The sequence below is a fragment of the Spermophilus citellus genome (assembly GCF_964194105.1).
Source record: "Spermophilus citellus genome assembly, chromosome: 17".
NCBI lineage: Eukaryota > Metazoa > Chordata > Mammalia > Rodentia > Sciuridae > Spermophilus > Spermophilus citellus.
Genome location: NC_138199.1, coordinates 70864329 through 70886942, shown reverse-complemented (window position 1 = coordinate 70886942; position 22614 = coordinate 70864329). Strand labels below are relative to the sequence as shown.

Sequence of the window (22614 nt, the reverse complement as noted above, 5' to 3'; positions counted from 1 at the left end):
CAGTTTATCTATTCCCTCTAAATACTGGCCACACAGGATTGCACGTTAGCAAGAATAAACTCACTCAGAATACCATAAGAATGCAACAATCTAGCGGTGGCCAAGTTGACACCTGTTCCTCAGATCTGAAACCAGCAGAGTTGACACCGGTTTGCAGGCAGGGCTGCCAAAGGCTTTCCCTGGACGACCCAGGAGGAATCCCATCCACCGAGCACGGGAGCAGAAGCAAACTCTGTTCAGCTTTCACAGACAAGGTTGGCAAGGAGCCCAAGGCCTTGCCTCCCTGATCTCCACCACCTTCAGGAAAAAAAAAAGGGCACGTGGCCATGTCAGTGTCACTCAGGAGACCCAGAGTGGGCTTGAGCAGCACAGGAGCTGGTGTAGAAAGCATCCTTAGTCTCTGGCAGTGACTGATCTGTTTGTGAAAATCTTCTGCTGTTTGTTGTGAGTGGCCTCCAGAGAGTGACGGAAAGATGAGCTGGGAGATGAGGAGGATAGAGGATGAGGAGCCCAGCCGGCTCAGCTAGCTTTCGGCACGTTCCAAGTCAGCTCCACACACTTGAGTGCTGATCTTTACTGATGAGATGTCCTCAGGATGTTGGGAACACAGGGACTTTTCCTGGGGAAGGCTTGCATTACTCTGGGCAGGCGAGTTGTCCCATCTTTTTGGCTGGCAACCAGAGAGAGCGAGCTTGGCGGCTGCTCGCGGGTCTCCACCAGCTGGCTGGGCTGGCCCGTCTCCTCCAAGTTGGAACAGATGGGAAACCAGTGCTCATTAGCTGGTTGTTCTAATGAAGCTTCTTTTTCTCCTGCTTAACTATGGCTTAAACTGCTTCTGTCTGAGGTCATGGGAGGAGGTAGCTATGGAGAAAGAGCGTGAACCTGGCTCTGGACCATGGCCAGGTGGGATTCAGAGCCTCTGCTGAGTCTCCCCCTCGAAATTGGTTCCCTGCCTCATTGTATGGAAATGAAGTTTTAAAGGGGTATCATGGAATATTCAAAAAAGGAAGTTATTTTAAAAATTTAAACATAAAGTGTTAGAGAACACTATTTTTAAAGTTTGGTAGAAGATATAGGAAATGAACTCTAAATTTATAAAGTGTGAGACTCCCAGCTCCAAGGCAGCCCACCTTCGATTTTGACCTCACCGAGAGTACCTGGACCTCTGGTGATGTGGACACTTCTTTTATATTTTGAGGGAGGAACTATGTTGCCCCAACTGGCCTTGAACCCTGGGGCTCGAGTGATCCTTTTGCCGTCAGCCTCCCAAGTGGCTGGCATGGCTGGGATTGCCAGGCCCAGCTTCCTTGGAACCCTTCCAGTGAGGCCAGGTTGTCCTGGGAAGTGACCTGCCACATCCCTGCCTCTCCTAGGTTCTTCTCCAGCAATTAAGATTTACTTTATTGGTCCCAGAGGCAGCAAGGAAGCCCTGCAAATCCCAACCCTGTGTCTATCTATTTCCATGTCTGACGGGGAGCCCAGAGCCATGTTGCTGGTAGCAAACTAGATTCTATGTCTGCTTAGCTGGACCTAGAGATGTTCCATTGAAGCCGAGAAAGAATGGACCTCTCTGGCCGTGCAGACAGCCCCTCCCAGAGGCCCTGCACGGAGAGGCTCAGGATGGATGTTCTGCCGCCTTGGAGCTGACAAGCCCTCTGAGCCGAGAGACAGGGAAGGTGCAGAGGAGAGACTTCCCCTGGGGATGGGAAGCCTGCAGAGCCACCCACTGGGGAGTTTGGGAGGGAGATTTGGGCAGTTGTTTTAATCTGCCAAAAAGTATTTGAGCTGAAGCCAAGCTAAAAGTACATCGTCTCCGTGGAGGCCACACCCGCGCTCCTTGGTGCCCGGCGTGCCAGCTTGGCAGTGTGGCAGGAGCATGGCTAACTTAATTAATCTTGAGAACACACCCTGGAGATGAGACTTCTGTGCCTCAGAGAAGGACGTGCCAGTGCCCTCTTCCCCAGCATGCACTGGCCAGTACTTAGAAAGCTCACAGGATGAGCCCAGGTTGCTAATCCAGCCCTGGACGCAGCCCTGGGACACTGGGCAGGAAAGACTTTTTTTTTTTTTCAATTTAAAGAAAATTATTTTAGTTGTTGATTGACCTTTATTTATTTATATGTGGTGCTGAGAATTGAACCCAGTGCCTCACACATGCTAGGCAAGTGCTCCGCCACTGAGCCACAACCCAGCCCAGAGAGGAAGAACTTCTTTTGGGAGACTGTTGTGGAGGTGTCCTGGGGGTGGGGGAAGAGAACTGTTGCTCTCTCCCTGGTGGCTCTGAATCCCAGCTTCCCCTTGGTGTTCAGCCTATGAAGAGGCTTGGGAGTGGCTGGGGGAGGGTCTGTTTAAGGTACTGTTCTTGGTGAGGATCAATTCAAAAGTGATTTCCAGTGATTTTCTGCAAAAACATGGCCATCAACTGTGCATATGTTTTGAGCTGGTCGAATAGTGGGGATGATTGTAGTCAACCATTTATACCCTTTTTGCCAACTTTTTTTTTTTTTTTAATTGAGGTGACCTGTCACCAAAGCATGTGGTCTGGTATGGAGTCCTCTGGGTAAAATATTGGCACGATGTCCCTTTCCTCATGTGGCATCATTCTAGGAAAAAAATGATCCCCAGACTTCAAATGAGCTAGTGAAACTGCAGTTCTTTCCTGTTGAAAGCCGTTGAGAATCTCTGCTTTGAAGGTCTGGCCTCAGTGATATAAAATGTGTATTGTGTGTCCATGTCTGCCACACATGTGCCTCCCCCGTGTATCACACAGGTGCTTTGCACATCTGGGCACACACAACATCTGGACACACAGAGTGTGTCCTCACATGTATGAGCATCACATGCATCCCATACCTGTGCTCTGTCATGGTGCCAGTGCATGCTGTCATGCTTGAGTGTGTGTGAGTGTGTATATGTGTGTGTGCATGTGCTAGGGAGCACAGAGGAGGATCTGAGAGGCTGAGAGCACTGCCCCTGCCTCCTGAGAAGGGGATGCTGGTCAATGTCAAGCCTTGGTTATGTTGAGTGAGGACGATCTGGGTTTCTTGTTAGAATATCATACTCTTTGGGACAGTGTCAGCTGGCTCAGCATTGGACATCTCTGACTGGGGATGCCTCTGAAGCAGGGGAAGAGCTGCCCAGGAATGGCACAATGTGTCCTGTGGCACCTGGTGTGTGGCCCCCTGAGACCAGCAGTTTCGCCCAGGGCTCCGTAGTGGCCACTTTGCAATCTGTTCTTTGTAAGGAGCAGCGTCCCGTGCTAAGGCGGTCTTATTTGGTAAAACTGGCAGTCCCCAGGGCTAGGCTCACCTGGGCTTCCCTTTCTCCCTTTGGTGACCTCCACCACAAAGGGACCTTCTTTGCTGCTTAATCAATTGGAGGTGCCTGTCACCAAATAATTGGGGTGGCCATGGCTGTGGGATGGCATTTCAGGTTTCTCTGTAAGTGGCCTAGCATCCCATTCCCTACCAGGCTTTCCTAAGGGACAGGGCAGTTGATCTCTAACCAGGACATTTGTTTCTGTTTCCAGTCCTGGCAGCCATGGGAACAGAAGCAAACCCCCGACCCCACTAGGTGCCAGTATCCAAGCTAAGAGGTCCTTTCTTCCCCTGGGCTGTCCGGAGTGACACAGGGAAAGGGAGAGATGGTTCAAGGAGCCTGTCTGCTTGGGCTCCACCCCCCAGAAGCTGAGCCCGTGCCCTAGGCTCTCTCATGCTTAAAATCTCTGTGAACAGGAGGCAGGTGTTCGCTGGCCGGTGACCCAGGTACAGCATTGCATTTTAATGACATCACACTCACTTCTGATCTTAGGAGAATCGATAATGCTTCTAGTCGGCAGGGTTAGGTCTGGGTTAATATTTAGCTCTGTTTTTAAGCACAATCCAGATACACACGGCCCAAGACATTCACAGGGGAGCAGCTGGATGGTGTGCAGTGCTCAGTGGCTGCTGAGGAGGAAGCCACATGGCTGTGGGATGGCCGGGCTTGAGAGTGGCCTTGGGGGCTGGGGGTAAAAGCTTGTCCGTGAGATGTGAGTTGAAGGTCATTCGTTGAACTCTCTGAACTTTCTGTCCACCTTTTCTAAATCCTAAAATGGATCTAGAAATAGTCTGTTAATTTAAAAGAAAGAAAAAGTAAGAACAGGCACAAGAGCACAATGGTTCCAAGCCACAAGAGAGCGTATCACTCGGAAAGTACTTTGGGAATGAGGTGGTGCGAATTACCTGAATCAGGTAACTGAGAGCTACAAAAGTTTCCAGCTTTGAGTGGAATACAATCCCCTACTTTCTAGATGAGCTGCTGGGGAAAAAAAAAATGAGAAACTCTGCCAATGAGGAGGTTCCCAGAGATTCTCACGTTGTAAGCCAAACAAGCACTTAGGTAAAGGTTTGCTTTGATAGAATGTGTGATGGTAAATCCCATGTTTTTGAATCTAGCAAAAATGTGGATGAGACAAATGATTGATTTGTTACTTATAATGCTGAGCTTGTCAGCTACTGTGATATTTTTTCTTTATTCTTCGGTAGTACTGGGTACTTTACCAGTGAGCTACATCTCCAGCCCTTTATTTATTTATTTTTTGAGATAGGATCTGACTACGTTTCTTAGGCTGTCCTTGAACCTCTGATCCTCCTGCCTCACCCTGGCTGCAGCTATTGTGGTACTGTAAGGACACGCACTTCAGATACACAAACCAGGCTTTCCACCAACCTTTTGATGATTCTCTTGCCCCCTGTCTTCAGCAAGGCCAAAGTTCCTGTTGTCCTGCTGCTGTAACTCCCAGTGTCCAGGCAGCCCTTGGCTTCCTCTCCAGACCAGCCACCAGGCTGTGTGCTTCCCCAGCACTGTGCTCTCATGGGGACAGCTGGGGCTGAGGGCTTCAGCAAGCAGAACTCATACTCCATCAAGAAGAGGAGGTCAGATTGGTATAAGCAGATGGACTTGAGGTCACTGCCAGCTCTGGAAGTCCCATCCGCCAGCCCCCGTTTTCCTCTCTGCCTGCATGCACCATCCACTGTCTAAGCCCACGTTCCAACTCCATATCCACTGTCACCCACCTCCCTGTTACTGAAACACAAGTCAACATCATTCAGCCCAGGCCCCAGGGTCAGCGTGTCCTTCTGAGTCCACTGGGTTTAAGCAGTGCTTAACTGCCCATGCTAGAGGAAGGTAAGGAGTGACTAGCACAACTCAGCCATCAGATACTCCACAATCGGTGGGCTGCGTTACTTCTTATTCTCTCTCAGTATATCCAGCAGGTTTATTTTCATTTGAGGCTAAAATTACATTTTTTAATTAAAATTAGGTTAACGGTTACATGAAAAGGTTTATTTCCTCTTTTGGATAAGAGAAAACCTGAGAGCAAGTCATCCTTGAAAGAGGTCTTTTGAAAAGTAGAGAACACATTTCTGTGTAGTGGGACCTGATTACGTATTGGGATGAAATTAGAGCATGGGTCTTATAGACCCCTTCCTTTTGCTTTTGGATGACCCTCCTGTTGATGAGTGCCCCCAGGGACTGGGTGTGCCTTTCATTTCGAGGTTGTTTATGGTGGCTGCTTTGGACCCTGCCTCCCGGGGTTTCTCTGTTTGCACAGACATGGATACTATGGAATTACTCTTTTCTTCAAAATGATTTCTACCAATTCTTGCTCCCTTGGCATCATTTCCGTAAGTTGTTAAAAAAAAAACCCAGCATTTATTCAAAGACATAAAATAATGGTAAAATTGTGTTTATAGTGTTTCCTCCCAAACCTCTGCTTATTTTTATTAAAAAAAAAAAGTCATTCTCCATTAAGTGTGTTGCCAGGAAGCCAGCCCTGAGCTGGACTGGCAGCGAGCTTTGCCTTTAGCAAGGGTGTGGGATTTCACTGCGTCGGCGTTTTTTTTGCAACGACTTTCTTTGTAACCTTATTTATAATTGCACCTCTTTTTATTTTTGCACAAATTCATTTGTTGATCATAACTCTTATCGAACATATTTTTCTAAGCCACGACAAGTACTTTTGGGAACGAGGAGGTGCGAAGGACATAGAATAAAGTCAGCCTGCCCTCCAGGAGAGCCACAGCGGGGCTGCCAGCCCTATCAGGGAGCCAGGAGAGGAAAGCTTTTTTTTTTAAAATATGGTAAAATCTATACGAGATGGTAAGAGTGATGCTTTCCTATAAAAGCCAGACATGGTGGCATCTTGCAAACACCTGAGTGTATATTTCTTCATATTCTGGGGATGATGCCCAGTCAGTGGAAGGAGGACTGTTTCTTCTTATCACTTGTACATAGGCCCAGCTACAATTTGGGGATTAAAAACCCCTGATGGTGTGAAATGCCTGTCTACAGCAGTCCCTGGGGAAGCTCAGAGGGTCCAGGGCAGTAACTATCTGACAGTTATACACGGAGTGGGGAAAAGGTATCAGGGCAGTGCCTGTGAGGGCTGGGGCTCCTCCAACGTACCCCTACACATAGAGTTTAGCTGTGAGTGTGTGTGTGTGTGTGTGTGTGTGTGTGTGTGTGTGTGTGTTTTGGTACCAGGGATTGAACCCAGGGGCGTTCAATCACTGAGCCACATCCCCTGCCCCCTTTATTTTCTATTTTGAGATAGGGTCTCAATAAGTTGCTGAGGCTGGCCTCAAACCTGCAATCCTCCTGCCTCAGCCTTCTGAGTCACTGGGATTATAGCATGCACCACCATGCTGGCTGTGTGTGTGTTTTATGAACAATATCCTCACATCTCTAGTATACATTGTGATTTTTGTTAATGCCCAGCCTTGTGGGAAGTCCTTAAGAAATGCTTTGAGGACTTGTTGAATTACATTTCCGTTTTCTTTCATTAGGAAGTCATGTCTGGCATTAAAAAAAAAAAAAAAAAAGGAGGCAGTTTCATGGTTTCTAATGAAAGTATAATTTTGCTTCATTCTTATTTATTTTTATTTTGGGGAAATAAAATCGTTTCCCCTAGTCCAATTTTTGCCTTTTAGGCTAGTTGTTTCCCTCTCTGTGGCTCCCTAATAAAGAATAAAGCAAATTGAGAAGAAGAAAAGCCCAATCTTATGATAAAGCAGGCTTTGTGTTGATAAATCGATGATTGATGACCACAACCATTTCGATCCTTTCGGGTAAATGAATAACTGATTGTATCTGAGAACAGGAAACTCACAATTTATATCCTGGGTCTTCGGCTGTTTCTCCCTTCCCCCTCCTGAGTTTGACCTAGCTGTTTGAAATCAATGCAGAAGACCCCCAGGGGAAGAGGCAGGTTTGGGGAGACTGGAAGCTTAAGTAACAGGGGTGGCCCTCTTAAGAGAAAGAATACAAAAATATCTCACTTTCACAATATTTTACAAAAGCACATGACCCACAGGAACAGAGCATTCAGGTTTGTCCTGGGCTGGGAAAGGCCCGGGGAGAGCCATCCCTGACACGTAAAGCTTGTTGGCTTCCCGCTAAGTCCATTTCTTAGGGTTCCATACCGTGGCTCATGTCCTGGGCATTCTGCACGCTTCAGTTTGCTGCTCTTGTACTGAACACAAGGGGTGTAAAGCGATGACTGTACAAACACTCAGCAGGAATATACAAATATAAATATAAGAACACACTTTACACAGCAGGCTGGAAGTCCACAGACACGCACATAGGGTTGTTTTTTTTCTCTTTTTGTTGAACTTGAGCATCTCTCAAGGTCATAGGTCTCCAGACTTTGAATTGTCTGCCTGCACTTGAGTGTTCACTTAAAGGGGAGGTAATCAACATATTAGTTATCTACCAGACAAGCCCATCCATTCATTGTGCTGTGACTTGGGCTCAGGCCCATCGGACCTCTATCCTAGAAGCCAGGTGTGCCGGTGGGAGGAGGGAAGAGTGGGTGAGAAGGGAGTCCTTTGCCCGTGGGCTGAGTTTGTTTTGTTTTGTTTTGGATTTTGTTTAGCCAGGCAATTTAGATACTGGTTTGGAGGTCTCCGTTGAGGAGGGTCCTCTGAGTCTCCGTGGTCTCATTCAGCCGGGATTTGTCCTGCTTGCTGTCACTCCGTTCCCCGTCATCTGTGCCACTCACCTTGACCAAGCAGAGGACGTTCTGGAAGCTCTTCTTGAAGTTGTCAGACAGGAAAGCATAGAGGATAGGGTTGGCACAGCTGTTGGCGTAGGTGAGGACCACCACAAAGTCAAACATGCCTTTGAGGGCCGGGGTGGGGTCGATGGCCACGGTCACGGAGGACACGTTGAATATGTAGAAGGGGAGCCAGCAGAAGATGAAGACGGCCACCACTATGGACACCATTCGGGTGACCTTCTTCTCAGACTTTTTCCTCTTAGAGGAACCTACTCGGATGCCAGAGGACTTCACCTTGATGATAATGAACAGGTAGCAGAGACAAATGATGGTGAGGGGGACCAGGAACCCCAGGATGAATGCATAGATGATGAACCCCGTGTACCACGCCCCAGATTCACCTGGCCAGTTGATGGTGCAGCTGCTTTTCCCCCACTGGTTGCTCCGAAGCCCAGCATAGATCATGATAGGCAAGATGACCAGCAGAGAGACCCCCCACACAGCCACGTTGATCATCTTGGCTGTCCGGGGTCTCCTCCACTTGGCCGACTTGATGGGGTGGACCACAGCCAGGTAACGATCGATGCTCATGACCGTCAAGCAGAAGATGCTGGTGAACTGGTTGATGCCGTCCACAGTCATGACCACCCGGCAGATGGCCTTGCCAAAGGGCCAGTGGACCAGTGCCACCTGCATGGCTAGGAAGGGCAGCCCCAGCATGAAGAGCTCATCGGCAATGGCCAGGTTGAGGATGTAGATGTTGGTGATGGTCTTCATCTTAGCGTAGCGGAGGATGACGTAAATGACAAGAGTATTGCCACAGAGACCGATGATGCAGACCACGAAGTATATGAAGGTGAGGACCGCATTGCTGGTCATGTCGTAGTACGGCTCTGTCTTGTTGGAGTTGTTCGCTGCCGTTGCAGAGCCATTGAGGTCAAAGGGGGAGGGCGGCCATGCCTGGCTCTCATTGAGTTGCTCGTACACCGTCTCCATGGCTGCTTTTCAGTCTAAGCCAAGAGCCAACCTGCCCCCGATCTTACTCCCCCCTCAGTGAGCCCTGGAGGCCAAGGGTCCATGGTGACATCTGGAAGGAAACAAGATGGGCCCAGCAGTCAGTCACCAGCTGTTGAAACCCTGGCCAGCTTTCCGCATTTCTGGCTTATCCTCTTAGATGTACTCTTAAATGGGAAAAGGTGTTATCTTTCTGTGCCAGTGTCATAGCCACCAGCCCTGCGCAGACCTTGAGGTTTTTCCCAATAGTGGGGGAAGGGCAGGGCTAAGCCGTCATCTTTGATGACGCACTTCTAGGGGGTGCTGTGGCTTCCTCCCTGCCATACTTTGACCTCTAAGGAGTTGACTGTGCAGCTACAAGAAGGCAGAGAGTTCCAGCCTCCGGGCTTAGAGGGGCCTGGTGCTGGCATCTAGAGCCCTTTCCCTTGAGGGAGTCCCTGTGGACTGCCGGCTGCGTGGGACTCTCTCTCTCCTGAAACCAACCCCGGGGTGGGAACCCCCAGACCTTGGCTTCCCTGTGGAGCCCATGGGACCTCATGCCCAGCCATCCTCTGCTGGGCTCCACTGGGTTGCTTACCATGCGAGTCATGAGGGAGGGCACGCAGAGCCTTGGCATCATGTGGGGCTCATGACGGGAACCTCAGAAGTGTTATCCCCCCCACCATCTCATTATGTCTAATTTATTGAATCCTGCCCACACAGTGAATCAATTTATAGTCTTCAATATTAAAAATAAAAGTCTGGCTTGCTTTCATTTTGTTTTTAAATGTGTGCTTCAGTTTAGCTTTTCTTTTTCCATTTCTGTTTCTCTGACCCCAAATGCTTGACTCTCTTGTGTAGCAGAAAATGCTTCCCTAATGTCCCTGAACTGGGTGCCACTCCAGAGTGCTAACAACACACAGATTTCATCTGCAGTCTCCTGATGGAGGACAAAAATGGGAGCCAGGCGAGGGCCGAGGGATACAGTCTCTTCATTGATGTGAACAGAAAATCACAAGCTCCGAGGTGGTTCATTCACACCCACATCCCCTTCATCTTCCCAGCCATGGCCGGAGGTGGGGATAATTGTCCCTGTTTTAAAGATGTGGAAACTGAGGCTTAGGGAGTTGAAGCGACTAGCTTTTATAATTGGTAGTGCTGGGATTTGAACACAGGCCTCCTGACCCCAAGACTTCCACGCTTTCTACAGCATCACATCTGCTGCTCAGTGGGCTGGCAAATGAGGGGCTGGTAATTGGGTTAGGGTTTGAAGCAGCTGACTCCTGCTTTACTACCTCCATGCTGAGAAAAATAACTCTAGCACTGCTGGCTTGGCTTAGGGTATAGAACAATATGTGATCCCATGATGAAATGACTTATCTACAGTTGTTCAAAAAACATCACTGGCTGCTGGGTACAAAGACAGGGCAGGTGCCCTCTGGGAGGTGATCATTTATCAGGAGACGCAATGAAGCCGGTTGACACAGGGTGTGAGCTGCTTGGAGCTAGGAACAAGGGACCTAGGAATGCCTTTCTTCCCTGGAGGATCAGAGGCGGCTTCATAAGACAATTTTGGAGCTGGGGTTTTGAGGGAAGCAATAGAACAGGGCAGGAGGTGACTCCAAAAAGAAGCAAGATGGCCAGGGGTAGTATGCCCAGCACCACTTGGCCCCACTAGGCAAGCATGTTTCCTCTAAGTAGGATGCTTTTCCTGGTGCCTGAAGATAGATGGGTGAGTGCTTAATGCCCCGAGAGACTGCAGAGACCTTAAAGGAGATGTCACCAGCAACCAGTACTTGAGGGTCCTTGCCCATTTCTGATTCATTCTGTACTGCCAGGTGCCTTTCTTATTTTTTCTATGCTAATTTCCTCAATCACACACTGTCCATGGAGTGAGGTATGGCCTTCGTGGCTAATCTTTTTTGCACAGAATTTTGGGGACCCAGGATTTCATGTCTATGCGGGGTAAAAATGCCAGCTGGCGGCTCTTAAACCCAGAAGCTATAAAGAAACTGTTTTAGTATCTCTGCATTTACTTGGATTGTTTGCACTATCGTTTCCAACCATCTCCTCAGTTACTCAATTCTACAGACCCAGAATCTTATCTGAATTACCCACAGTGGGAGTGTACATTAACCATCAGTCCTGCCAGGGTGGCATCTGGGTACCATGAATGGTCATCCTCCAATTCCAGGGTAAGACCAAAGACCCTGGGGGCTACAAGAAGCTCTTTCTAGAGCTTTTGAGATGTTGCTGGTGCAGCAGGGGAGAGGGAGCCTCTCATGCCACCCTCTAGCCTTAACTTCTCCCTTTCCTCTGCACGGGGGTCAGTTCCCCTCCCCTGAAATAGTTTGAGAAAGCCTGTTTTGAAAGGTAGCCACTTTTGAAAGGTAGCTCAAGATGGGGTTGGAGCCTTGATGAAGGTGAGGGACATGGTAGGCTGGAGCCAGGAAGACGCTCCTGGGAAGAAATGGCTTAAATCATGGCAAAGGTTTTTAACAAGGAAATCTGAGTGATTTCTGCTTCATGGTTGTCCCACGAAAAGTGGATTCCAAATGCCAATCCACCAATACCTGTTGGATTTTGGTTAAAATTAAATACGAGGAAGTTTGATTATCTGCTTTATTTTTCCAGCCTAAAAGTTTTTAGATACTGGAAATGCCCTGTTGTTGGTTTCCCCTGAGACCCAGCAGTTGGAGAGGAGGGTGAGACTGGCCTCTGGCATCTGTCCAGGGGGGCTGCCCATTCCACCTCCAGAAATGAGACTCGTGATGGGGACCTGGCTGCAGTGGTGATCCTAAAACCCACTCTGCCCATCTTTGTGGCATCCCCCAGCCCCCTTTAGTCGTCACTCCCACCTCCCTGGGAGCCTGCTAACCTCAGTGGCAGAGAGACAACAGCCCAGCATCTAGTGCTAGAGCACCAAAGGAGAAGCCCTGGGGCGCTGACCAAAAGGGTTGGGCCTCAGGAGGTGAGTCCCAGGATCCTGGAGGAAAAAAAAAAAAAAAAAAAAAAAAAAAAAAAAAAAACCTCCGCTGATCAAGTCGCTGACCCTCCGGAGCAATGGTTTCCTACAGGATTCTCTAACATTTCTAGGGAGACAAAAGGGCAACGAAGACTGAGAACCAATATGTCCAGCCTTTAAACCCAGAGGTGGGCTATGGTGCCAGGGACAGCTGGGAGTCCTGACAGTGGCTTGGGGACATGACCATGCCAGAGTTAGCTCTCTTCAGTCTCCCCCGAGGGCCTGGGCTGGACCCCCTACAAGTCCGGGTCCACTTCCCCAGCCAGGGAAGAAAAAGAGGAGAGAATCCCCTTTCCTCCGCTGAGTGCTCCAATCGCCTGCCCCTCCCGGGCTCAAATCTCTGGATCTCTAATGCGTCCTCAGGAGCCCCAGGGTGGCACCCGAGCCCCGCTGGCCTCGCTCTCTTGCGCCAAGGCTCTTTTGCGGGTGGCTAGGAGATAACTTGTTCCCCGCATCTCAGCTACCACCAGGACAGGGCTGCAAGGCACACGCCAGGCGCACACGGGCATGGGCTATCCAGACCAGTCCGTTCCAGCACACACGATAGCTCCCCCTACTCACGCCAGGACACCTGCTGTCGTTCATTTCCACCACACTCACCCCCAGCGAGCACCGGGCAGAGAATCCTGCACCCGAACCTGCGCTCGGTCGCGCGGATGGGCGCACTGTCACCAGCGCTGATGCACACAGGTGCCGAAGTGCGCTTCTTGCTCCTACATCTCCATGTATGTGTCTCTGTGTGTCACACACACACACACACACACACACAAGCACACATGGGCACGCACACAACCTTACCTTGCTTTTTCGCGGTAATCCGTTAAGTGGGCTCACCAGCCCTCAGTAACTGTCCCCTATCCAGCACGGCGCCCAGGAGCGCAGCTCTTGGAGGGTGGCTGGCGCTCGGCGTCCAGGGCTTCCGGCCCCTCCGCCTCCCTTGAGCTGGCTGGTGTTTGCCCCTTTCACGTCCCACAGCCAGTCTGGTCCACTGTCCGCCCGCGCCGAGCCGCGGACTGGCGCTCTGCGGGCGGGTGGCCTTGGGAGCGCGCGTGCGCGCGCGCGCTGGTGGCTGCGCCGCTTGGACTGGCCCAGCTGGGCAGGAGCCCCTCGGCACATTTCCCCACGCCCCCCTCTGATTACGTCACTGCAGTTTCGCTCCGCCTCCCGGGTCCTGTAGGAGGACCCGGGTGAGACAAGTGGAGAATCCTGCGGGTGGCTGCGGGCAGAGCTGGCGGGTACGGTTGGGGTCGGGGGTGGGGTGGAGAGGGGACCCGCATGCAGGGGCGTGAAGGGTGAAGCGGTTTGTCTCTTCAAGACTCATGGCAGGGACAAGTATTGCTTTCCTCCGGTTTCATAGGATCAATTCTGTATCACCCAAAATATTCCAGGCAACTGGCGTGGCGTCCCGGGTGACCCAGACTCGCTCAGGGATCTCTGCAATTTGCTAAGTCACACAAGTTTGCAAAGTGGTGTCTACCATGGGCAAGCCCTGGGCATAGGATGCACAGGAAAGGGTAGAGAGAAAAAGCTCCTTACGCCGTCCTCAGCGCCTGCGGGAGCTGCACCTGGATTCCGAGATTCGCTCAGCTCAAGGAGCCATCAGAGGCTCAGTGGGATGGAATGATCCAGGTTCCACAGCTCAGAGGTCCAAGAGCTCTACAGCCCCCTTGCTTTAGCCTAGCCCTTAGGACATGGCAGCCCCTCTTCCTACGTGTTCACGTGCCGGGAGCAAAGAGGACCGGGCAAGAAGAAGTGGGAGTTGTGTCGCATCAAGTTGCAGCTATTTATTTTTTGACTGCGATGATTCATCCCGTGTTCCAATAGTTTAATAAGTCATAATCAATCCACAGCCTCTCTTTACTCACTGTCCTCCAAGCACACACACACACACACACAAACACACACCAACACACACACCTCAACACACACACACACACACACACACACCACTCAGTACAGTTTAGAGGATAGGAAGTCAGAAAGCAAACCCCAGTTAGCCTTCTCTGTGGGCGGATCTGCCTTGGTCTGTCCATTCTATTTTCCAGCTCAGCAATGAAAGGCAAAGTCCAGAGCTATTTAGCAGGTGAGATGAGCCCTGAAGAAAGGAATGAGCCATGGCAAAGGAATCAGTAGCAGCTCACTGCTTGGAAGGATGGAGTCAGGGGCTTCTAGTCTCCATCTGTCTCTGGGCTGCTGGTCATCCTGGAGCTAGGGGCTGGAGGAAAACAGCCAGGGACTGTCTGCTCTCCCAGCCTCGCTGGGAGTCAGTCTGTCTGTAGATTTGTGTGTGCGTGCAAGAGGGGCAGGGGCAGGCAACTCACCAGAAGAGGGGAGTGTCCCTGCTCCCTGTCCACTGGAAGAGGGAGAGGCTATGGAATCGAGCTCAGAGAGACTGCATCCGGCGGCAGCCCAGTTGTGATAATGCCTATTCCCACCTCTAGCTTAAAACCCATACCGGCCCTGGTTTCCAGGGAAAGAGGGGGCGAAGGGAGCCAGGAAGTACCCACTCTGCCTTCAAATCTCCTTAACTTTTATCCTGTAAAAGTTCTCCAACGGTTGATGGAAAATTCATGTATCATTTGAAAAGAATAGACATCATTTTCAACCCATAAAGAAATGAACAGCTGGCTCGAAGTGCCTCCCCCCCCCCCATCGAGGTGACCCCTGTGGCCATGCGTGGTTTGGAGGTTATTGGTTTTTATATAAGTACCACCATCCAAAATAGATGGCTCCTGAAGGGTCAGCTCAATAGGCACCCCCTCTTGAGACAACTGGGGTGCCTCTGTGTGCTCCCGTGGAATCCCCCCCATGCACTTTCCTTGGGAAGTTTCCCGCCCCCCTTCCCCTGTCCTGCATAGGTTATGTTGGGCAGGCACAGCCTGGAACAAGTCCTGGCCCTGTGGGTCTTTCCTGCAGCTGGCCCAGTGGGATCTGAACAGATTGACCCCAACAACAGAAAATGTGTCATCTAGAACAATTGTTGATTTTTAGCCGGATCATTGATGCTTCCCTGCCCCCACTTGCCAATGCCTGGAGAGAGCTGTGTGACTGAGCTGTCCCCTGTCTTCTGTAGCAACCTCAAATTCCTATTCCCTGTTTGATTCCTCCTGGCTGGCCACCCCCACACACTCCTCTGGGCAAAGAGAAGTCCAGCTCTCCTTCCTCTGTGGCTCTGTTAGTAACTAAGTAACAAAGGCTTGAGTCAGAAAAATAGAGGGGTTGGGGAGGAGATAACCTCCACTCTGGCTTGTTCCCTATCTTTAAAGCAATTAAATAACACCTTTCCCCCTTTCAGCACTTATCAGAGGGACAATAGGTGGCAGGAAATTAAGAACAGGGTAGGACAAAGGGCCAGGCCAGTGCTCTAACACAGGGAGATATGCTCATCTCACTCTTGCCTTGAGAAGATTCTCAGCTAAGGCACTGAACTCCCAAGAAGGTCATTGCTTCTCTTAACTGCTTAATAAATTAAATGTAGAAAATCGTTGCTTTGCAATCAATTTGGTGGAAGTAAATATCGGAATTAAGCCTACAGGAAAGCAAGCGGCCCAGGAGAAGAGTTGGATATGGCTGGGAGTGTTAGATGCCAGCGAGCAGTCAGCGTGGTTTTATTGCTTTCCTGGGATGCCGGGGTGGGCCTCTGCATTTCTACCTTGGGAAGAGACCAACCTCCTGCTGTGCACAGTGCTGGGGAGGGGGTGGACGCTCAGAGGGAGGGGAGGTTCTTGAGTGATGGTCCTATTTCCAGGCTCCCTGGAATGTTCCTGTTTTCAACCATTCTGTCCCTTGTCCCCTGCAAACCATCTGCATCTTACCAGAACCGAAAGGTCAGCTGCCACATTCTCTTTCCAAGACTGCCTTGTATCTGATGGCATGAAAAATCCTTTCTGCTGTTGTGGGTCTTGATGCCTGTCTAAAAATGGGGCCTAGTGGGTAAAAGTTCTCCTCCAGCACCCAAGGGGGTAACCTGGGACCTTTCCAGAGTGTGTTTCCTGGCACGTTTGTTCTGTGAGAGCAGATGGGTCTGGGGGAGGCTGCCTGCCGCTCCCTGACTTGTTAGGACTACCTGGAAGAATGAAGGGACCATTATGCACATGGGGTGATGAGGTGCAGCTATTATCTCAACTAACCCCTCCTCCTCTGTGGGACAAACTGTCAGCATTGTTAGTTTTGTCACTGTGAGAAGTCTTGCCATAGAGAAAACTGTTGATCTTCAACGCAGTCTTTCAGAATTCATCTAGCCCTAGGAACCTTTCCTGTAAACCATTTTTCCCCATGTTTATTCATTGGTGCATTGGAGTTGTACATATTGATGGGATTTGTTGTTACACATTCCTACGTGCACACCATATAACAACACAATTTGGCCACTATCACTCCCCGGCTCATCTCCCCTCCTGCCTCCCCCCCACCTCTTGGTCCCTTTTCTCTACTGGTCTCCCTTTGATTTTCATGAGATGCCCCCCACCTTTTCCTTTTCCCCCTCTAGCTCCCACATAGGAGAGAAAACACAGGACCCTTGACCTCCTAGTTTGCCTTGTTTCGCTTACATAATGCTCTCAAGTTCCATCCGTTTTCCTGCAAATGGCATGATTTTTTCTTTCTTTATGGCTGAATAAATCTCCATTGTGTGTATATACCACATCTTCTATATCCGTTAACGGACACCTAGGCTAGTTCCTCAGTGTGCCTTTCGTGAGTTGTGCTGCTATAAACATGGGTATGTAGGTCAGATGACTTTATTTCGTAGGATAAATCCTGAGGAGTGGTACAGCTGGGTCATATGGTGGCTCCATGCTGGTCTTCTGAAACACCTTCATACTATTTCCATAGTGACTGTACCAATTTACAGTCCCCCAATAGTGTAAAAGAGCTCCTTTCTCTCCACATCCTCTCCAACCCTCACTATTATTGGTATTCTCCATGGCTGCCGTTCTGACTGGAGTGAGATGAATCTCAATGTCGTTTTGATTTGCATCTTCCTAATTGCTGGTGATGTTTAATATATTTTCAAGTCTTTGTTGGCCATTTGTATTTCTTCTTTTGAGAAGGGTCTGTTTGTTTATTTGGCCATTTATTATTGGGTTATTTGACTTTTTAGTGTAAAGTTTTTGGAGCTCTTTATGTATTCTAGATAATAATCCTCTGTCAGAAGAGTAGCTAGCAAAATTCACTCTGTAGGTTCTCTCTTCTCCATCTTTATTGTTTCCTTGTTGTGCAGAAGCTTTTTAATTGGATGCTGTCCCATTTATTAACTCTTGGCGTTATCTCCTGGGCTTTAGGACTCCTATGGAGAAAGTTGTTGGCTGGAGTGCTGACCCTACATTTTCTTTAAGGAGTTGTGTAGTTTCTGCTCTAATTCTAGGATCTTTGATCCATTTTGAATTGAATTTTGTGCAGGGTAAGAGATAAGAGTCTAGCTGCATTCTTCTACATATGGATAATCAGTTTTTCCTGTATTGTTTGTTAAAAAGCCTGTCTTTCTCCAATTACGTTTGGCAGCTTTGTTAAGGATCAGATGACTGTGTGTGTGCGGGGTTGTCTCTATGTCTTCTGTTCTGTCCTGTTGGTCTCTGTGCCTGTTTTTATGTCAGTACCATGCAGTTTTGGTTACTATAACTCTGTAGAATATTTGAGGTCAGGTATTATGGTGCCTCCAGGATTGCTTTTTTGGCTTAAAATTGGTTTGGCTAATTTGGGTATTTTATTCTCCCAAATGATTTTTTTTTAAGAGAGAGAGAGAGAGAGAGAGAGAGAGAGAGAGAGAGAGAGAAAGAATTTTTTAATATTTATTTATTTTTTTAGTTTTTGGCGGACACAACATCCCAAATGAATTTTAGGACTGTTTTTTCTAATGCTTTGAAGAATGTCATTGGTATTTTGATGGCGATTGCATTGAATCTATAAATTGCTTTTAGTAATATGGCCATTTTAACCATATTAATTCTGCCTATCTGTGAACATGGGAAGTCTTTCCATCTTCTGAGGTCTTGTGAACCAATTTTTAATACCTATCGAGTGTTTCCTTGTGGTGGGCACTGTACTAGTTATTTTATATTAACTCATTTGCTCCTCACTGCAATCCTATGAAACACCCTTGACATAATTAACATACTTTTGTGGATGAAGCATCCACTGCACAGAGAGGTTAAGTACCATGCCTAAGACCACACAGCCTAAGACCACAACCACCCTGCCCTCCGCGGGGAATGGCTGCAGGATGGGTATGCAGAGTGACACAGTTTGGCAAAATGGGTCTGTCATTTTTCTAGAGCCTAATAATGTGTGTGGAGGTGCATTTCTTCCCCTGATGAAAAGCCTTACGTGTTTCAATCTCTTCCCTGTGCAGTTATCCGTCCATCTCAGGGTATCTTTTTATCCCTGAGTTCTGGATTGTTTCAGATTCTCTGAGGCCCTGACAGCCATTCAGTCCTCCTCGGGCCCTTCTTCCTCTTGCTTCCAGATTGAGCCAGGAAGCAGAGCGCTGGAACTCTCCCAAAGGTGGGGTGGCCCAGGCTGCTCCCCAGGCAAGAGGGTGGGATGTGTAGGCACCCTGCAGAGGGATGGCCCTCCAGCTCAGAGGTCCTCAGCCAGGCTGCGCAGGAGAGTCACCAGGAGCTTTAAAAACTATGGATGCCCTCACTCTGTCCTTAGCGGTTCAACATAATGGTCCTAGATGGAGCCATGTCATGGTCAGAGATCCCCAGGTAGCTTTAATGTGAGCTAGAGCTGAGAACCCCCAGAGTTAAACCTTCTTATTTTAGATGCTAAGGAACTTTGGATGAGGGAGGTGACAGAACTGCCCTGGGTCAGTCCCCAAGCAGCTGGGTCTCTACTCCAGGGCTACTGTGGACTCACGCTGCACACCCAACCGGGGGATCCTGCCACATGGGCAGAAGCAGCACCCTGAAGGGCTTGTGTGGCCCTGGGGCCTGGGAACCTCTGCTCACCAGCACTTGGGACTGCCGTTTGTCTTCTCACAAGGAAAAGCCCCTTTGGGGAGCAGATGCCCCTCATCTCCTGGTGGATGTGGGTGCTCTGGGGCAGGTGCTCACTGTCTTTCATAGGAACAAGCACTGCACAGCTGGAGAGAGGGTCAGAGCTCCCGAGCCGACTGGAGCCAGCAAGTGGGTCTCAGGGCATTGTCTGCGGAGAGCTGTGGAGATCAGAGCCAGGCTTCATCCTGACCAAAGTGACAGTAGGACCATGCTGGATGGATTCCCTTCCTAAATGTGACTTCAATCCTGAAGTTTGTGTGTCACCAGCAGCTGGGGACGTTGGTGAGAAGTCCTTGTCCCCTCTGGGAGAGTTCCAGACATTGTCCTGATCCTTTTCTTGCTGTGCTAGTGGCCACACTGGTAGCTTATCCTTAATGAGACATGGAATGTTTCCATTTTAACAGCACGTTGGGGAGGCGCAGATCCCCAGGAGGGCTCTCCAGCTGGAGACGCTGGCCTGACACTGGCGGAAGGTGGTCTTCACACTGAGCAGGATCTCCTCCCTGAGCACGGAGCAGCCAACTCTTTCTCTCAGAAGTCAGGCATTTCTGTACCAAAGGGCTTCTATCCCCAAGAAGCAAAAGCCGAACTTGATCTATTAACTGCAGTTGATATGTGATCACCCCCCTTGTCTGCAGGGGATATGTTCCAAGAAACCCATGGGTGCCTGAAGCCACAGGTAGAACTAAGCCTTATATATGCTACTTTTCCCCTATACTAGATGCTCCTGCTAAAGTTTAATTTATAAATGAGGCACAGTAAAAGATGAACAACAATAGCTGTTGGTAAAATAGAACAGTAACAACAATGTGCTGTAATAAGAGGCATTAGAAACTTATGAACTGTCTATTTCTGGAATTCTCTACTTAACATAGCTGGCCATGAGAAACTAAGACAGTGGAAGCCTCGCCCTGGGATCAGGGAGATTTCAGCCTTTAAATCCTCGGCATCTGAGGAGGATGCAGTTCCTGAACTGGCCCCCAGGTGGGGTGAGCGTGCAGAGCTCAGTCACTGGTCACTAGGTCGTCCCTGCGTGCTCTGCACCAGGCCTTGCAGGTCGGAGCTCCCAAACCACCCCAGAGCTTTCGTTTTCTTTCCTCTCCAACCTCCTGCCAGTCTAGGGGAGGCCACGCAGCTCTGGGAGAGTCAGAACCACGAAGGTGCTTGGAAGCCAGTGCTCTGCTGCAGAGCTTGGCGTTCTCTCTCCCCCACCGGCAGCCCGCCCTCCCTGACTGTGGCTTTCCCCACTCTGGCATCACAACCGTCTCCACTCTCAGGGACCCCACCTGATCTGGGTGGTCTTCCTGGAGTGAGGCAGCTGCAGTGCCCTGCAATCTTGGCTGAGGAGAGATTGCTAGAGGCCCAGAGGAGGAGGCACGGTGGGCAGATGCAGGCCCTGCAGAGGGTTGGCCAAGTGGGTTTGGGAAGGGTCTTGAGGCGTTGCCTCCAGGAGCCTGGTGCCTGTCCTTGGGCTGCAAGCTAAACCCCACTTGAGGCTTCTTCTGAGTGCTAGGAAGGTTTCTGCAAGGCAGAAATGGATGACCAGTTCTTCCTCCACATAGGTGGTGACTCCGCGGAGACCTGGGGCATTGGTGCAGATTTCTGTGGCAGGCCAAGGGGGGTTTTCTTTGTTCACCCAGATGAGGCCCTAAAGTGGGACCTGGCCACTTTCCAAAACCAAGAGTCCAAGGCTGGCTTCCCCCTTCTCCCTTGGGGGGATGGGCTGTTGGCTTTGTTTGCTGGTTGGGCTGCAGGTCCCCAGGCTTCACGGTGGGAGCCTGCCCGAGGTCCCAGAACAGATGGCCAGACTGGGAGGGGCTATGGGAGGCTTCCCAGCCCTCAGGTCATTCATGTGCTCCCCCCCCCCCCCGCCCACCTGCTGCTGCCGCCACCCCTCCCACCTTGCTCTCCTGTGGCCAGATCTCCTCTTCAACAGACTGACCCCGTGGCTGCTGCCAAAAACTAATTTCTCTGTGCCACTTCAGACACTCATTCTTCCTCCCTGGAAAGCCTCTTTTATTTGGGATCGTGAAGCATGACAATTCCTGGATTGTTTCTAGCCCGCCTGGTCACTGAACTCTTCTGAATAGTCAGTCGAGGCTCAGGAGGTGTCCTCACTCCTAGGAGAGGCGGATAAGAGCATGGTAGGATCCTAACAGGACCCGACAGAGCAGGCGACTGGGGCAGTGAGATGTGTCACGGCACAAGGACTCAGTTCAGCCTCTCTCAATGGCAATCCCAGTTAAATAGAACCCAAATGATTTTTATTTGACTTTCCTCTGTATGCACAGCATGTAAAAATTTAAACAACCTGCTATAATACGGCTGGTATTCTAAAGCCATCCCCCGCCCCTCGAAGACTTGGCATCAGTAGAATCTGTTCTAACATTGTGATGTCAGCTCTGAAATGGATTTTCAACAGCAAGTTCCAAAACAATTTGGCAATGGCGATATTGAATGCATAATTTAGTTTTCTAAGATGAGCACCTTCGAGTGCTGTTTGACTGTCCGACTATTGAAACATAGCAAATACACGCTTTGGTGGGTAGTGCTGATGTGATTGGCCAAATAAACAAACCAAAAGCATGAGACAGGCAACTAAGAAGTGATCATGCCTCTGAAAACTAGACCTAGTGTGATCCTCTTGTACAGGTACAAACACCTTCATCCATCCCTCCTACCTTCCTTCTTTCCATCCATCCATCCTTCCGTCCTTTCATCCATCATCATATCCTTCCTTCCTTCCATTCTTCCATATTTCCTTCTTTACATCCATCCGTCTTTCCTTTCTTCCATTTGTCCATCCATCTTTCCTTTCTTCCATTTGTCCATCCATCCACCCATCCATCCATCTTTATACCCTTCCTTCCTTCTATCCATCCTTCCATCCACCAATTCTTCCATCCATCTGTCATTCTTCTATCCATCTTTCTTCCATCTACTCATCCTTCCTTCCATCCATCCATCCATCCATCTATCCATCCATCCATCTATCCATCCTCTCTTCTGTTCATCTTTCCATCTTTATATCTATCCATTTTCCTTCCTTTCATCCATCCACCCATCCATCTTTATACCCTTTCTTCCACTATCCATTATTCCATTCACTTTCCATTTTCCTTTCATCTACTCATCCACCTATCCATTCACCCAGTCAATAAACAAACAAAACATACTAGAGAAAAAAAGGAGAAGAATTGTTGTCTGAGTCCTGAGATGAAGCTCTGACAGTGTCCTCTAGGGCAAGGGAACTCACCAGCCCCTACTTCAGGCTCAAAGTCCTTAGCAAAAGGCAGGCAGGGCAATAATTGATTCCCTGTGGACCAGATTTTTTCCATGGTCCCTCACCGTCTTTCTTTCTCTACTGTGGATTAGGGCCTCAACATGCTAGACAGGTGCCCCACCACGAGCTACACCCCATACCCCCTTTGAAGATTTTAATTTTGAGATGGGTTTCACTAAGTTGCCCAGGCTGGCCTTGGATTTTTGATCCTCCTACCTCAGCCTCCTGGGCAGCTGGGATTTCAGAAGTGTGCCTCCGCACCTGGCTCACA

General features: G+C 49.5%; 2 protein-coding genes across 2 annotated transcripts in view; one reads left to right on the top strand and one right to left on the bottom strand.

Moving 5' to 3' along the window:
- The window catches only part of SLC39A11 (solute carrier family 39 member 11), a 406238-nt gene that overhangs the window by 11330 nt on the left and 372294 nt on the right, over window positions 1-22614 (top strand). The window lies entirely within an intron of this gene.
- On the bottom strand, window positions 7931-9040 carry SSTR2 (somatostatin receptor 2; the record flags this gene model as incomplete). The annotated part of the gene is made up of 1 exon (XM_081271045.1): window positions 7931-9040. One exon carries the CDS (start codon window positions 9038-9040, stop codon window positions 7931-7933), a length of 1110 nt encoding a protein of 369 aa, XP_081127171.1.